The sequence below is a fragment of the Taudactylus pleione genome, unplaced genomic scaffold, assembly GCF_031769625.1.
Source record: "Taudactylus pleione unplaced genomic scaffold, aTauple2 ptg000762l, whole genome shotgun sequence".
NCBI classification, from domain to species: domain Eukaryota; kingdom Metazoa; phylum Chordata; class Amphibia; order Anura; family Myobatrachidae; genus Taudactylus; species Taudactylus pleione.
This window is the reverse complement of record NW_028285164.1, coordinates 4,259,558-4,277,473: the sequence shown is the minus strand read 5'-3', so window position 1 is coordinate 4,277,473 and position 17,916 is coordinate 4,259,558. Positions and strand designations below refer to the sequence as shown.

Sequence of the window (17,916 nt, the reverse complement as noted above, 5' to 3'; positions counted from 1 at the left end):
AGTGCATACATTCACCCAGTCGAATCTGCGCGGCAGCTGCCGTACTTTATAGCAGCAGGATTTTGCTCAAAAGTGTTCGCTACCCCATAGGGTAATGAGCACTTTTGAGAGAATCAGGCATCTGGCTGACCATGTGAAGGGTGCGAGAAGGACTGCCATTGTCGGCATTTAAATGCCGTGGCAACGGCTATTCGCACCCTTCGTCTGCAATTGAATTCCTCTCTATGTGTGAGCCTGACCTTTCTGATACTGTTTTACTCATAGAAAAGCAGCCTTCCACCATTTAGCTCCCTTTGCAAATGTCAGAACGAACAGCACAAATATAGCTGATGACATAGAAATTGAGGAAGTCCAAGAGGATGAAGGGGATAATTGTGTAGTTGACGCCGGTGCTAATGAGGATGTTGAGGATGAGGATGTTGTTTGTGTTAGTCAGGCACCAGTGGAAGCAACTCTTGGTCATGATAAGAGGAAGGCCATTGTCATGCCTGGGCATAGGACCAGCAAATGAACCTCCTACCTGTTACTTCATTTGCAGCAAACGCATGAAAAGTTTTTGACAATATTAAAAACTGATGCTAAAGAAATAACAACAAGCAGTCCAGCATCAGCTAGCTCCCTTCTCTCAAGTTCAACTAGATCCCAGCACCTGCAATCTTTACCACTAACACCTTTATCCTCAATACCCAGAGTAATGATCGGAAGTAGTCATGCATCCAATTTGTTAAGGCTAGGTGACTCCTCCTTTATCCAGAATTCCTCAGAAGAATCCTTCAGTGCTAGGCCTACTTCTGCTGATGCTGTAGCTGCAGCTGAGGTTGGATCTTCATCCCACAAGGGGACCAAGATGACAATTTAAAAAAAAATCATTTGCAAGGGAAGCAAGTATGAAAGCTCTCACCCAGTCACAAAATTGAGTATTGAAAACAATGGGGGTCATTCAGACCCACTCGCGAGCGGCAGTACGCTCGCAAGCGGGTTGATGTTCCCCACTGCGCATGCGCACGACGGAGGGAGCTCCGTCATGCGCATGCGCGAAACCCAATGAGCGACGGTCTTTCCATCGCTCGGGGTCTCGCACCAAAGGGGTCGTGCTGTCGATGTTGATTGACAGCACGCCCCCTTTGGTGGGCGTGCCGGGGGCGTGCCTGCCAGACGGAGGCGTTCCCATGGGAATTCCTACCGTCTGGAGCCAACCCCTTTGACATCACTAGTGATTACAGTGGGAGTGATTTTGGCTCTAAATAGAGCCAAAATCACTCCAGGGCTTGCGGCTGGGAGACCCTACCGCAGAGTCTCCTTCACAAGTCCGATGGTCGCGATGGTCAAGACCATCGCGACCATCTTTTAGGACGCTCGTATATGCTGTGGGTGGTGACCCACAGCTATATGAGCGTCCAGGAGGACGCTCCATTTTAATGGAGGAGGGCCCTGATTCAGAGCGAGCACTCTGGTCAGAATGTTCGGCTCTGAATCAGGCCCAATATTGTGAGCTGTGAGGTGGTCAAAATTGGCTTGAAATTACTGGAAATTAATGTTATTTAGGTTATTACTGTGGGGACAAAAAAGGCTCAAATTATGTGAATTTAGCTTTTTTTGTCCAATTGCTGGAAAAAAATACAAAACAAAAAACAATCACGGCGGTTTGGAAAAACTAAAATGGACATTGAATTAGAACCAAAACCAGCAAAAATGGTCCGGCACATATCTCTATCATATATGTAAGTTTACAGTTTTTAAAAGTCCTTGTTAATATGCATTTACAGAATTATATTGATTTCATAAATATATTGATTATTCAATGTAAAAAATAATAAAAGGGGGAACTACATATTTCTTAAAATTAGATATGTGTGCTGACCCCCGTGTTATATTACTGGATCTGGATTCATCTTTGTGCTTTGGTTTTGGTTTTGGATCTGGATTTAATTAAAAAAAAAACTATAAAAAGTTTTTAAAAACTACTAAAATCATGTCATTTTTGCAATCCATACCCGGAAATTCAGATTAAAAATCCGAATTCTGAACCACTGGATGGTCAGAACCGTGATTTATCCAGATCTCCTCAGGAAATTTGAACTGCAACTCTGATCTGTCCGGCTTCACAAAATTTGGGTGGTTTTCGGATGGAGTACAAACCACATAATCTGTACTTAAAATATTTATTTTAGTCAATAGCAGATACTCAATTGAAGACAACCTTCTACATGTTCACCAAGATATCTGCACCATGCTGAACAGAAATTAAAACTAATGCCAACCCACTGCCCAAGACCCTATTAACAGAGAATCTGACCAATCAGAGTAAAAGGAGTGTGTATTTAAAAGTTAATTTACTTGATTTGCACATAATTAAATAATAAATAAAGCTCCAGAGTAAAACATTAATTTATAAAAATTACAGCCAATCTCATTGTTTAATTTTTATAGACATACATTAGAAAAAGAATGTCCAATTTGTCAGCCATTCAAATAAGTCAAAATCCTTAATTAACAGGACTCTACCAAATGTAATAAAAATTTATCACTTCCACTAAATCTTTATCAGGTGCTGGACTTGTCCTTATAGATCCTCAAAAGTAATATAACAAAATAGACTCTTACTATGTTGTTTGTAATAGTATTCATATTAAAATAGGATTTACTCCAGAACAAGGAGAGGTTCATGTAGTAACCTGATAAGATTCAGGGGTATGGGTTGAGCCATAAGGTACTCTGCACTTGCAGCCTTAGGAGATATAAGGGTTTCCCCAATCCCAAGGGTACAAATTGAAATACAGGTAGTCCTCTGGTATTTCAAAGTCTTTGTGTAATAACCTGTCAGTTTTTGTATCTTCTAGTTAGTTATATAGAATGGAGTAGCAATGTGTAGAAAATATTCTTATAGAATACTATTCTCCGGTGTGTAATCACTATTTACTACACACATGGAAGAAACACTGAAGGCATTGGAAGCCTGAGATGGGCCTGATGAATTTAGGATAATCAGCATCTTTCTTATCTGACTGGGTTGTCGGTTAACGACACCATTCCAGCTGATGTCTGCTCAGTGCAATATCAGTCTTTTGAAAGTGCGTTGCAGTTGGTACCAGTACAGGAGCACTTATGGGTAAGATGAATCTGCATCTCGTTTGCTTCCCTTGAGTCATTCAGGTTCTTGGGATATCACTTGGGCGATGGATACTGTATTACACAGAAAAGGGCTTGCATATGAGATGTTACAACTGTTGTACTTTCTTTAAATGGCTTAGCACTTTCTTCCATTGGTGTGTTGAGCAAGGCATGGGATTTCATGGCTTAGCTAATTATCTCGATAATTTCCTGTGAGTTGGTCCTGCCGATTTAGATCAGCGTGAACTTCTCTGGTTTCCCTTGCAGTCTTTACTCATTTTGGGGTTCACATCATGATTGAGAAGACTGAGGGACTCACACAGCATCTGATCTATCTGGGAATTTAGATCGATAACGGGAAGAGGTTGTCATCTTCCTGGGGACAAGGTGCTCATATTATACATGGTCATTGAATCCTTTATGACTGCAAAGAAAGTCACTCTACAGCAGTCACAGTCATTGCTGAGTTTGCTCAACTTGGCATGTTGGGTCAGACCAATGGGCAGAGCATGCAGTTGGAAACTGGAGAGGGCCACTGAGAGACTACATCATTCATAAGTTGAAGCAGGATTTGTCTGGATGTAATTTATCCAGGAATTTAAAGGTGTGCTCTTGTAGCTTCCCACAGCAGTCTATAATTCATAATTGCAGTTGATCACAGTGGTGCCAGGAATAGCCCCAAACTTTCAGCATAGGGCTGGTAGTTACTTGGGAGGAGGGACCCCATTTTTTTTGTTTCCCAACTTTCCAAGGAAATCCAGCCCTGGGCTGACCAGTTTGGGGGTTGGTTATGTTATGTCAAAGGGACCTTGCTGCGTGTCTCACTGCTATGGCATTATCCCCCCAGCTGGATCAGCCCTGGTGCTTGTTGTTGGAGAATTTGGGGACCCCAAGCCTTTTTTGTTCCCTATTTTCCAATTCCTGCCCAGGCTGAAACGTCCGGGGTTAGTTATTGACTGGGAGGAGAACCCCACGCATTTTTAGAAAAAACTTGGACTATTTCTAGGATTTTACACCTAGCGAAACCTGCACAGATCATAGTGGGAGGGTTTCCCATCATTTTTTAGCTAGTTTTTGCCATCAGTTTTGAACTGAATCATGCCTTAAGTCCTAGCAATTATTGCATTATGTTTTTTACCAATACATTCCCATATTCTTTAACTGGAAAAGTCTCCACCCCAAATAGTACATGGATCTATCACCCTTTCTGTAGAAAAGTTATTCCTTATGTCACCTTTATCTTCTCTCTTATAATGTTACACACTCTTCCTGATTTGCTGCTTTTATTGCATATTTTTATAGGGGAGATAAGAGATATCACCGGACCAACAACACAACCTGCAAATCGTGAAAGTACAGTAGGTGAGTACCAATATAACTGTACTTAAGTTCACTTTCATTATATAGTGCTGGTGTTTCCATAAATTGCATTTACAGTGCATCAGAGTTGTCCATGAAACCAGTATTAAATTATGTGGAATTACATTCAGCAGTAGAGATGCTGTATTTTGGGAACTTGAGCGGTCAGACCAGCTGAATGTGATGGGGTTACTGTGTTTGAATGAGGGGGAATTCGGAAACTTAAAGTTTAGATGTGAGAACAAACAAGAGTTATTTCCAGTTTTAAAATATTCAAACACGTGAAGTGGAGGGAGCTGTGAACATATCTTCCACCATTGTCAGCCAACCTCAATGTCAGGTTTAATATGTAATGTAATAGTAATATAAATGTTGACAATCATATGTCCAAGAGCCATGTGCTGCTGGTATACAGTATACTGCTTCTCTGTATAAAGTGTTACTGTTCCATCTGGCATCAAGCACTCGGTATCCCAAGTCTACCAGACAATACACTAGTTTGGTATCTGAAAAAGATTTTCAAAGATTACAAAAATCTCAGGTATTTTATGGTCAGAGGGTATGTGACAGTCTGAAGAATCAAACAATTTTAGGTATAATTATAAAATAATTGCAGAGGTCTGTCCTGTCTCTTTAATGTGGATTCCAGGGGGCACACCCCAATGTCTCCTACTGTGAGCGAGATTGGACAGACAAAGAACAGAAAGTCTAGAATGGGGTAAGCATGGGAGCCAGGTGGGACAGATGTGTTAGAAAGGATTGTGCTCCGACACTGTCTTATCTCTGTGTATACATGCTGGGACCTAGGACCCAGAGTCTGCTGGGAGGTGTGATCTCTGACCTATTGTGCCACTGTACTTGTGTAGACTGCAGCCAATTTTTTTTGTGTAGTGTGATACAGTGATGGTGCAGAATCACAGCACTTAGCTCAAGGTAAGACACATACTGTAATACTTGCATTTACCACTGCTTGTTACTAGTGCTGTTATTCCCTGCATTACCACTGTGTTCTTGCATATCCTGTTACTGCTGTTTTCCAATAAACCCAGCATACAGGTTAAGGGCTGGTCTGACAGTAGTTTTCACATTCCACCTGATAGGTTGTGTATGGGATCCCAGTGGTCTGGGTGCCAGTGGTCAGAATACCAGCAGTGGCATCCCAACAGCCAGAATCCAAACAAAAGTATCCTACCCCTATCACTCCCCCTAACCTTAACCCACATTTCCCACAGGCTAACCCTACCTAAGCCTAACGCTTACCATCCCCTCTACAGCCAAAGTCTAACCCTCTCCCCTCACAACCTTATACTAACCCTACACCTAGTGCCTGACCCTAACCCCAACCCTAATACTTACCAACAGGATGTCAGTGGCCAGTATTCTAGATGCTGGCATCCCATCTCTGTTTGACACCTATTGTGACTACCACCCGAATAGGTTATGGTATACTATATCAATAGGTTATGGGCCAAGGCACCCCAATTGTGAAGTAAACAGAAAGTTCCTGTATTTGAATTAGCCTATACAGAAAGATGCACATTGCAGCTGCAAGTTTAGCCTTCACCAAACTGAGAGGTTCAGGGAATTATGCCACGTGGAAATTCGCAATGGAGATGTAGCTGTAGTGGGAAATGCTGAGGAAGATCACAAATGGTCCATGTCACAATGCAAATCCTTATAGAGCAGATAGGATTAGTTGTAGAGCAGCATGTATATTCCATAATTCTCTGGAAAGTGTCAGCACATGACATGTGGATAGCCCTGCATGCAGCATATGAAGACAAGGATTTCATTAGGAGAATAAAACTGAGGTGTACACTTTATAGTACCAAACTGAGTGCATGCAGAGACATGAATGAATACATTGCCAATGTGTTAGCCATATTTCAGCAATTGACATATGTAGGAGTCCAGGTGTATGACAAGTAGGTTACTATGACAATGCTGCAGAATCTAACACTTGAATTCTTAGCGGTAGTTTTAGAATCCAGTGTGACTAAACTATCAATGGAGGTCATGAGTATTAAACTGCTGCAATTCCAAGAAAGCATACAGTCAAGACCAATGCAGATAATTCAGCATTGTTCACAAGATACACTAAGGGGTATATATACTAAAGTCTGCGTTTTTAGAAGTGGAGATGCTGCCCACAGCAACCAATCAGATTCTACCTTATAGAAGATAATAGCTAGAATCTGATTGGTTGCTATGCTCAACATCTCCACTTATAAAAACCCTGCACTTTAAGAAATATACCCCTAAGTCTTAATAGCCTAAGTACAATTGTTTTGTATGTAAAAAGGCAGGAAATAAGTCTCTGAATGCTAAGAGGTGCAAGTGATGCACAGCAAAAGCAGCATGAGTAAAGGAACAAGTAAGCTTTAAAGGTCACAGACAATTGTAGGAGGGATTGCTGGTACATGGACTCAGGAGCCACGTGGAATTTCAATTGCAGTCAAGAATAGTTTACATCACTGAGCATGCGTAATACTGTAAGTCTGAGACAAAATTCCTTACAGTCACAAAAGTTGGGACAATTACACTATGCTTGAGTGAAAACCAAAGAAGATCACACTGACATGGAAAGTATACTGCAAAGAAGGACTGTTATTGCCACAGCAACCCGGTACCAGTGCCAATTCATTCTTGACACAAAGAAATGTCATTAGATGACTGATAAGTGAATCAGAAGCATGGAGAGACAAACGAATTACCCAAAGGGGGCTATGTTTCATGATTCTATTCCAGTTGAACACAATCAGGTATCGCAACACCACAGGAAGTTGTGGTGCCTGACAAACCTGAAGCTGGTAGCATAACAGAAGTTAAGATAATGTGAGTCTGGAATAAGAATCACTACACAGGTTTGTTTTGCTGGATATGCCAACAGCTAGAAGCATACTCAATCTAGAACTGGCCAGTGTAGATAACCAAGTGCAGAACAGGAGTCCTGTAAGAAACCATTTAGGAAAGCCACCCAGAAGATATCATGAAGAGTTTGCAAATATCTCTTTCTGTGAACACCAAAATATCCAAGACGGAAAATCAAGCAGTGACTGGGAAAAATGGAGGCCAGCTATAGACAAAGAAATGGTATAGTTGCATAACTCCACTTTGGTTAGAGATGAACTTTACCAATATTATTGAGTAAAGTGTATATTATGTGTTTATATGTAACTGGAGAACTGAAGAGAGGGGATGGGGCCAACAGAGTGAAGGACGGGATAGATAGGAGCAGGGGCAGGCTGAGGATGCCAGGTCCAATAAAATAGTAATGTATTTTCAAACCCCTTTAATATAATTCACAAAAAATACAAAGAAGTAGTATCTGTCAGAAAGGCGTCCTAACTGCTCAGAATGACCCATTTTACTCTGAGGGCCTGATTCAGACCCGTTCACTAGGCTGCGAGCATTCACAGCAGGGCGATTATTTGCAAACTGTGCATGCATATAAGGCACAGTGCACGTGCACGAACCAGTCACTGCAATCAGAAAATGATTGCACGCCAACGGGGGAAAACGGGGGAGTGGATGTGTGATTGCAGGCGTGTCTGAGCATCAAAACCCCATTCTTTGGGCATGCATAATTAGTATGGCAGCGTCATTGTACACGTCACCTGGATCTATTTCAGGCTGCAGTGATCGCAGTGCTTGTGGCGGGGTAGGGTCTACCTCAAGCGCTGCGTGCAGCTCCGATGGTTCTCGATGTTACTGATTAAGTCACACTTCCTGGAGATGACGTGTGCTAAGAGAGAAAAGTGGGCGTCATTACACCTGTGTGCGATCACTCTGACATCACTCACTAAGACATAGAGGGCATCCTTAAGCCTGGCAAGAAATCACTGAATTTACATACCTGGTCCCTGTCGGCTGCATGCGATCGCAGTCTAGCATGCCGGTCTGAATCGCCCCGAGTGTCAATGGACTGATTGATTGAATGCATGTGCAGTCAGCGATTCATTTCTATGGAGCATGCGCAGAATCAGATAATAACTCCCCAGAAAGCGATCCATGCAAAAAGGGGGCAAATTGGGTTCTTCTGAAGATAGTACCAAGGACTGTGAGATGAACATACAAATTGGAAAGTCCTGGAAAGGAGCTGGACAAATACACAAGCAGTGTGTGTCTGTATTATGTTCATAGAATGGATATGAATATAATGTGTAATGTATATGTAGGAATATAGACTTTGTAAAGGAGAAATGCAGGAAATTAAATTAAGGGATACATAACATGTGTTTATCTAATTACAGGTGCATTTTCACCCCCAGAACACTTTGTGGATACACACCGATGCGCTCTGATAGAGAGGATGTCCCACATAGATCCCGTTCTGGATAATCTCCTCAGCCAGAGGCTGCTGACACAGGAGCAGTATGACTGTGTGTGTAAGAAGAAACCCCACCAAGAGAAAATGAGGCAGCTCTATGGTTATATCAGTATGTGGGGTCACACTGATAAGGAAAAGCTCTACCAGGCTCTAAAAAAGAACAACAAGTCTCTTATCAGAGACCTTAATAGTCACTGACCACAACCAGTTGGTAAAACCACAGCTGTAGTATCACCTATATTTGTTCCTGTAATGTTACTGGTTATGGAAACGAATTTACAGTAACAATGCTTACATTTTGTTGCCAGAGATTATTTGCCAAACTAACATTGAACCTGTACTACCTCAGCTCAGATAATCACTCACAGGGCCTGATTCAGCAAGGAACACAAGTGAGATAACGCAAGCACCCGGCCACTGCGAGAATATGCTAATCAATGCACAAGCACAGCAACCACAGCATAAGATGCAGACGCCCAGCAATATATAATGCAGCCCACCTACCTCTCTTTACTCACAGCCTGAGTAGCCTACAAGACAGTAGAAACATCGATAACATAAAGAACCATCGGATCCATATAGAGAATAATGGTTGACTTGACCTTGCTAAGGAATTGCTACACTTCCTGCGCACTTGCTAACCCTCTCTTTAGTCCCAAATCCTAATCCCTAACCCTCCCTCTAGTGCCTAACCATTCCTCTAGTCTAGTGCCTAACCCTAATACCTAACCCTCTCTCTAGTGCCTAACCCTAATCCCTAACCCTCCCTCTAGTGCCTAACCCTAATCCCTAACACTCCCTCTAGTGCCTAACACTAATCCCTAACACTCCCTCTAGTAGTGCCTAACCCTAATCCCTAACACTCCCTCTAGTGCCTAACCTTCATCTCTAACCTTTCCATTAGTGCCTAACCCTAATACCTAATCTTCCCTCTAGTGCCTAACCTTCATCCCCTACCTTCCCATTAGTGCCTAACCCTAATACCTATCCTAATTCCTAATCTCCTTCTAGTGCCTAACCCTAATTCCTAATCTTCCCTCTAGTGCCTAACCCTAATCCCTAACCTTCCCTCTAGTGCCTAACACTCCCTCTAGAGCCTAACCCTAATCCTCAACCCTCCCTCTAGTGCCTAATCCTATTTCCTAACCCTCCCTCTAGTGACAAATCCTGATCCCTAACCCTCCCTCTAGTGCCTAACCCTAATCCTTAACACTCCCTCTAGTGCCTAATCCTATTTCCTAACCCTCCCTCTAGTGCCAAATCCATCCATTACCCTCCCTCTAGTTCCAAACCATCCCTCTTGTCCCTAACCCTTGTCCTTAACCCTCCTTCTAGTGCCTAATCCTTTTTCCTAACCCTCCCTCTAGTGCCAAATCCTAATTCCTAACCCTCCCTTTAGTGCCTAACTAGCCCTGTTGTCTAGTTCCTAACCCTAATCCCTAACTTTCCCTTTAGCGCCTAACAATAATCCCTAACCTTCACTTCAGTGCCTAATCCTAATACCTAACCCTCCCTCTAGTGACTAACCAGCCCTCTAGTCTAGTGCCTAACCCTAATACCTAACCTTCCCTTTAGTACCTAATCCTTAACCTTCCCTTCAGTTCCTAACCCTAATGTAGACATCTTGACAATGTTAAAAATTCACCCATCAACATCCTGAGAATGTCAAAGTTGCCTGTCAACATTTTGATTAAATCCCCATACAATTGAATCCACATACATCTTGGTGATGAATGCTTAACTGCTTTTTGAACCAAAGTGTATAGCAATTAATGAATTACATTTTATGTTTGTTTACTGAAACTCTTCAGAAGAGTATTAAGAACAACTTGAAGGGGAACAAATACTGGAACAAATTAGAAACATTGATTATATTTTAAATAAAAAAAAAATAAGTTCTATAAAACACACAGGTTCTGTTCATGGGTCAGATTATTTCATTCCAAGCTCTAAAATGGTTTATTATATGCCTAAACCCTTGGCACTAGTGTAGCAATGTAACACTCAAAGAATGTTTTGAGTGGCACTCATAGATTCAGTCCCTCTCCTAGAACACACTGCTGCTCCAGTTCTGCTCCACCACCATCTTTCACAGTGGAAACAGTTTTACCACACTAGATCCTATACAAACCAGAGAACCCAAGCATGGCCGGCATACTGAGCACAATCTGGGCATCTATTGAGTGACCCTGCCACAGTTAGTTGTGCCCACTGCCTAATAACAAATTCTACTGTGTCTTCATCTCCAGACTACAAATAATCAGCCAAACCTGAGCAAACTACAGTAACTTCCACAAAAGGAAGTACAGGGATTTCAGTGACATTTGCAGTCCCCATCTGCTGCTTTTGTAAATATTTGTATATATTGTAATGGGGTGGTATTCTAGAAACTTTTCTGGGATGAAATGTTGAACATCTGGCACCCAAAGAGAAAAATTGTGCCTATGCCTGGTGTAGTAGGTTGTCAAACTATTTTAGATGTTAGAGAGATTCAGAGGTTTGGAATATTTGCAGATTTCATAATAATTTCTTAAAAGACTTTTCTAAAATTGATGCTCTCAGTTAAATAAAAAGGATCACTATCTATTTTGTCCCCAGAAGGTGAGAAGGCTTTTTTGTTACTGGAGATGAAGCCTCTCACTTAGCAATGTATTAAAAATGAGTGGCCTTGAACACAAATTGGCCATGTGTGTTCCTGCATTGTGTGCAAGGAGTTGTGCACATCTTACTTTACCCCCTCTCAATTTGTGTACACTTAGGACCTGATTCAGACCTGCTCGCTAGGATGCGGCCGCTCGCACTGACCGATAGTCACCCGTCTGTGCATGCGTATAATTTGCAGTGCACGTGTGCAAGCCAGTCTTTGCAAGGGGAAATTGTCCTCTCGTAGTACACAGACTGGCTGGTAATTTGAGTGACAGATAGTGCCATTTGGGTGGTAACAGGGGAAGGTGCTTGTGAATGGGGGAGTGGTGCTGTGGACGCAGGCGTGTCTGGCCATCAAAATGGAGTTTTGTGGGTGTGCATAATTAGCAAAGAAGCATCAGAGTATATGTAACTTGGTTGTTTATTACACTGAACTGGTCGCAGTGCTTGTGGGTGGGTAGAGTCTACCACAAGTGCTGCAATCACTTCTGATGGTCCTCGATGTACCAATATTTACACACACTTCTTCGAGATGACGTGCATTTCTAGAGATGCCCACTAGCGCTATTGTATATTTACACAAACTAATCACTTGCCAAGACATAGTGGGCATGCTTATAACTTGCTGTGCGAGCGGATGCCTTGATGTCACTTTGCCTAATTTGCATAAGCTGGGAGTAAGCGATTGCATCTAGCGAACAGGTCTGAATCAGGCCCTCAGTTTGCTACTTGTATCATCATCAGTGTACACTTGCACCAGTTTATTCATGCAATGGATAAGTTTACTGCAACTTTTTGTTTATTCAGCTCCTTGTCACTCTTGTTTTTATTAGTTTCTCAAAATTCATAAATCACGTCCCCACCCACCAAATCATTTCATAATTTAATGTACTTTTTGAACTTGATAGTAGGGTATGTTTATTTTCATCCTGGATGGGCAAAATTTATATACTATTAAACCCCACTTAGCCAGGATTGATGCAATTAAAAACTTTCTCTGGAATGAGAGTGTGCTCTCTGAGGAACTATGTAGCACTTTTCTGGATACCTTTTATTTTAATTCACAATGATTTTTTTTTTATTTAATTTTCTGCTAATAGACACTGGGGATGGCCATGGGCACCAGATTTACCCCAAGTTATGCTAACATCTACATGAGCAGTTCTTCAGTCCACTATGTCTCGGATATTAGGGGTGAACCTGCTGCTCTACTGCTCTATGGTCATACATTGATGATTTATTATAATTTGGAATTTGGTTTCTGACCCTCTTTTTTTAGACCATTAATTTCTAACTCTATGAACCTGAAGTTTGCACAACAATTTATCATGACTTAATTACCTGGCTATCACCCTTTCTATCAAGGAAGACAGAATTATATAAGAATAATAATCATCTTGCAGACTTGAGTTTATACTTACATTATAAGAGTGGTCATTTTCATCCTTGGCTCAACAACATATCCAAGGGGCAAATGAGAAGTATTTTATCAGAGCATGTAGAGATTGTCAGCTAGATGTTATCCAGCTAAATAACTACAATATGGTAAATAATAACACTCCCTAAATGTCCCAAAGTCCAACAGGGATCCAGATAAGGAATGAAATGCAAAGTGGAAATGCAAATCTAAAGCAGATTTAGCATTTTTTACTTTTCATTATAAACTTATCTGTTGAAGATAAGGAAGAAGATACTGCCACAAACCTATTGTTAGGCTATTTTGGGGCCATTGTTATAGTAACTGGAGTACAATGCTGTGTCAGTAACAGTCACTGGAATACAGTAGCATTCTCTATCTTCAAATGCTGAGAGTAAATCTGACTGAGCAACGCACAAGTGATCTCAGCTCTTCATAATTGTAGATGAGGATGCATCACTGATCCCTTCTTTCAGTCAAGAATTTGAAGGTGTTTTGGCTATGCCCACCTATGGTTTCTTGATTCCAAGCCTCCCAATGAACAAATATGAGTGCTATGAGTTCACGGTTTCCCGGCATATAATTTGCATGACGAATAGGCTGGTGTAGGTGCACTCTGATGATAATTACAGATAGGGGTGGGAAGACCACAAACATATATACATTTCTGCATATGGCCAAAAATATAAATTTATTTCCATGCTCACAAATCAGGAGCATTGAGCATCCATTTGGCCAGTATGTAGTTTGTAGAGAGAGCTGCTGTAACTTTGAAGCCAAGACTACTGACATTTCTTAGGAACATGGAGATTGTATCTGAAATGTCATAGGTATAGTAAATGACTATTTGAAGACACAGCGGCTGGTGCAGGCTGGACCATGAAAAAGAGAGTAAATTAATTTAAAAAAGCATATGCAATAATGTTATTTTTTCACCCATTTGGAGAGCAAAGTACATGTCGCGATGCTCTACATTAGCAGCACATGTGTGACATTTACACCAGTAATAAAAATACTGATAACAGAACATCACGCACAGCCAGAAAACAGCACTGGTAGAATATGCTTCAAGGTTCAGCTCGACATGATTCCACTTCAGTCAAATCAGAATGCAAATAGGAATATAGGACCTGATTCTGAGCAGTACATGAGTGGAAGTACAGACAGATCATGTGAATATCTACAAACTGCGTATGTTCAGAGGAAAGCTATAGTATACTGCGCATGTGCTGCACCATATGTATGCACACGGTCAGAGATTGAATACTGCACAAGTGCTGCACCATGCTTGTGCACACAGCCAGAGATTGAAAAGCAGACAGACTCAGTTCATCAATGGAGCACACTTTTTTTAAATGTGCATGTCTGGGGGGGCAACTGGATGGCTATAGCCAAACAAAAAAGAAAGTATTCCTGATATGGGGCACTCATGGACTGATAGTCATCAGAAAATAAAACATTTAGTGACCCACAAAAATAACCCTTATTAAATCCTTAAAATAAGATCAGTGAAATAATATTTTTGTATTTTATATATATTTTATAAAACCGTATATATATGTGTAATAAAATACTGTCATCCACAAAAATGGTTGTTATATTTCTTTCTCAGTGAATCAGCAATACACATATCATGCTGCTGTAAAATGTGATGACATAAATTCTTATAAATGTTGTTAAATCTTCAAAATCTTACTTTTGGTTAAGAGACTTGCATTATATTATTATTCTATTATAATCTCTCACAGATTCAATGTATCCCAAATAGTATCCAAATATATCTGACACGTATCCATTAATTGGTGTCACAACTGGAATCCTTGTATTTTACTTATTTAGAATAATACTTCCAGGTTAATCAGTAACACAATCTGACAGATATCAGCTCAATATCTTCCAAAATTATAACAAAATATATTTATATAGAATCAGTTAATAGGGGTTGATTGATCCTATAGTCTTGGATCTTATATTGTTATAATACAGTAATTCATCAATGTTAATTTAGGAACTGACCAGTCTCACTTCTTTAATGTATAGCGCATAGATATCTCTCACATCTACTTGATTACTCCTGCCTCAGGAGCCGAATGCCTCTGCAACATGTGAATTAATCATATAACCCATTTGATTCTAATATAAAAATTATACTGATATTAATGTATCACAATTAGGGAGTCAGCATGTCCCATATATGTTATGACACACTGGAATCTAATGTGCACTTATCACATTTGCACATTCGCTAGTTTACTGCCAATTGTCAGATACTCATATATCGTTACATACTAATGTTGCTCCTCAACATAGGAATAATGTATCCAAAGTTGGTTACAAGCCCCGCTGAACAATGCTGGGATACATTTATGTTTATTCAATACTGTGTTTAATTCCACATGATCTAATTCGTATCTAATTCATACAGGGTCTGACTAAGCAAATAACTTGTGTTGCACATATATATATATTAAGTTATCTGGTAAGTATATAGTGTAGAACTTAATTAAATTATCCCTTATAGCACAAAAGAATGGAGGCATCAATAGATCTGTCTAAATAGATTGTCTCCACATAATGTCTACTAAACAAGTTAATGATCATGGGTACCGCATACTACATTTATCATTGTGCACCCTCGTCCTCCGACATATCTCTCAGGTGTGGTAATGCACCTACCCCTGTCTATTATTACTTCAGACACACATAACACATTTAAACATAACAGCGTGATATTTGTGGATAAACCTAGATTTACACAGGACACACTATGCAGCGTGTTCCATGTTATGTCCTGATGTGCGTTTCGCTGTCAGCAGCTTACTCATAGGAGCTACCCGACATACGGGAGGCAGAGGCTTATATCACGGTCTTCCTCCAATCATCCTTTAGGAGTCCGATGGACAGTTCCCTAGACCAGTGAGCTGCGTCTATCAGTGTCGTGATTGGCTGCAATGTTTTTGCCGAAGAGATACGGGTAATCCAAAGAGGGTTCGAAATCGTGTCTAGCTGAAATGATTGACATGTTCAGTAACCAATAGATATCCTTTACCATCATTCTAATAAACTATTATATAAGTATTAGGGAGATAAGATTGTGAAGTTGTTATAAACCAATCGCAATAATTTCCTAATCAATTATGCTTCAGCAACCTCACAGTACACAATACTATATTACCATATATTACTTACAAGTTACTCTCTTTATATAATGTAGATTTATAGGAAAACAAGGGATTAAGAGGAATATGCTATATTGTGAAATATGTCATTCAGTAATCCCATATGAATCTACCATACAGTATGTTTTTAGTGACCCTAAATATACATGTCTGCAAAATTTTATTAATTAAAATCCAAACACATAATGACAAAACTATAAAAATAGATTAATAATCAGTATATATCTCTAAAAATTAGAATAATTCTTATATGTATGGAAGAACATATACAGTGTGTTAATGTGCCCTAAAATAAATGATGAATGTGTGTTAATATTAAAATAATAATCATGAGACCCAATATTGCAGATTCCTGTGAATATACAATTGTGAATCAACAAATAAAAATAAAGCATCTAAGATATTAGTAATAATTGTAAAGTTGATAACTAGTCAAAGTGTACCAACCCACACAAATATAATAACTAAAGTAAATAGCTGAATGAACAAATAGAAAGGAAACTTACCCAGTGCCAACCCTGCTTTTCCACATTGATTAATATGATACTAATGAAATAATATATTATTTTGAATCATCACAGGACCACCATAGACATATATGGTAATCAATTACTACATTGTTACTATAAAACAACTGACAGATTCAGCAACTAATGAGCATTCTTTACCATCATGCTAATACTCTACTGCAGTGTTTCCCAACCTCGGTCCTCATGGCACACTAACAGTCCAGGTTTTAGTGATATCCCGGCTTGAGCACAGATGGTTAAATCAAAATAATTGAGGTACTAATTAAGACTCCTGTGCTCAAGTATGGCTATCCTGAAAACCTGGACTGTTAGCGTGCCTTGAGGACTGTGGTTGGGAAACCCTACTCTATTGTATAAGTATTAGAAAGATAAGATTATGAAGTTGGTATGAACCAATCACAATAATATACTGATCAATTATATTTCGATAGCCTCCCAGTACACAATACTGTATTACCATGTACTACTAACAAATTACTTGTTTTATATAATAAAGATTTATAGAAAAATAAGGGATTAAGTGGAGTATTCTATATTGTGAAATATGTTATTCAGTAATCACATATGAGTCTACCCTATGGGGGTCATTCATACCCGCTCGCGAGCAAAGTTCGCTCGCTAGTGGGTCGATGTTGTGAGAATGCGCATGCGCATGACGGAGGGTGCTCCGTCGTGCGCATGCGCGAGACCCGGCGAGCAATGAGAAATACATCGCTCGGGGTCTCACACCAAAGGGGGCGTGCTGACGATGGTGACTGACAGCACGCCCCTTTTGGTGGGCGTGCCGGGGGCGTGGTGGCCAGAAGGAGGCGTTCCCATGGGAACGCCTACCGTCTGAGTCCGGCCCCACTGACATCAGTAATGATGTCAGTGGGAGTGACTTTGGCTCTGATAGAGCCAAAATCACTCCTGGGCTTGCGGAAGCGAGACCCTACCGCAGGGTCTCGTCGCAAGCTCGATGGCATCGCGACCATCTTTATGGCCACTCGCATAAGCTGTGGGTGGTCACCCACAGCTATGCGAACGGCCAGGAGGCCGCTCCAAATTTAGCTGGGACGGCCCTGATTCAGAGAGCTCTGGTCAGAGCGTTCAGCTCTGAATCAGGCCCTATGTCTCTAGTAACCCTATTGAATTGAATTGAACACATAATGACAAGACTATAAATATAATCTGTATACAACTACAAAATAATAATAGTGTTTATCAATATACTGTTTAATCTTATATGTATGAAGGAACTTATATAGTGTAGTATAATAGTGTTAACGTGCCCTAAAACAAATAATGTGTATTTCTATAATATTGAGATAATCATGTGACCCTATGGTGCAAAATACTGTGAAT

General features: G+C 40.4%; 1 protein-coding gene across 1 annotated transcript in view; it reads left to right on the top strand.

Moving 5' to 3' along the window:
- The window catches only part of LOC148476932 (uncharacterized), a 181,822-nt gene extending 167,444 nt beyond the window's left edge, over positions 1–14,378 (top strand). Inside the window, exons 18-19 of the mRNA XM_088457527.1 lie at positions 4,414–4,473; positions 8,724–14,378. Of these exons, the coding sequence (XP_088313653.1) occupies positions 4,414–4,473; positions 8,724–8,998 (335 nt within the window). The 3' untranslated portion in view covers positions 8,999–14,378. The remainder of the gene's footprint in view (positions 1–4,413; positions 4,474–8,723) is intronic.
- The last annotated feature ends 3,538 nt before the right edge of the window (positions 14,379–17,916 follow it).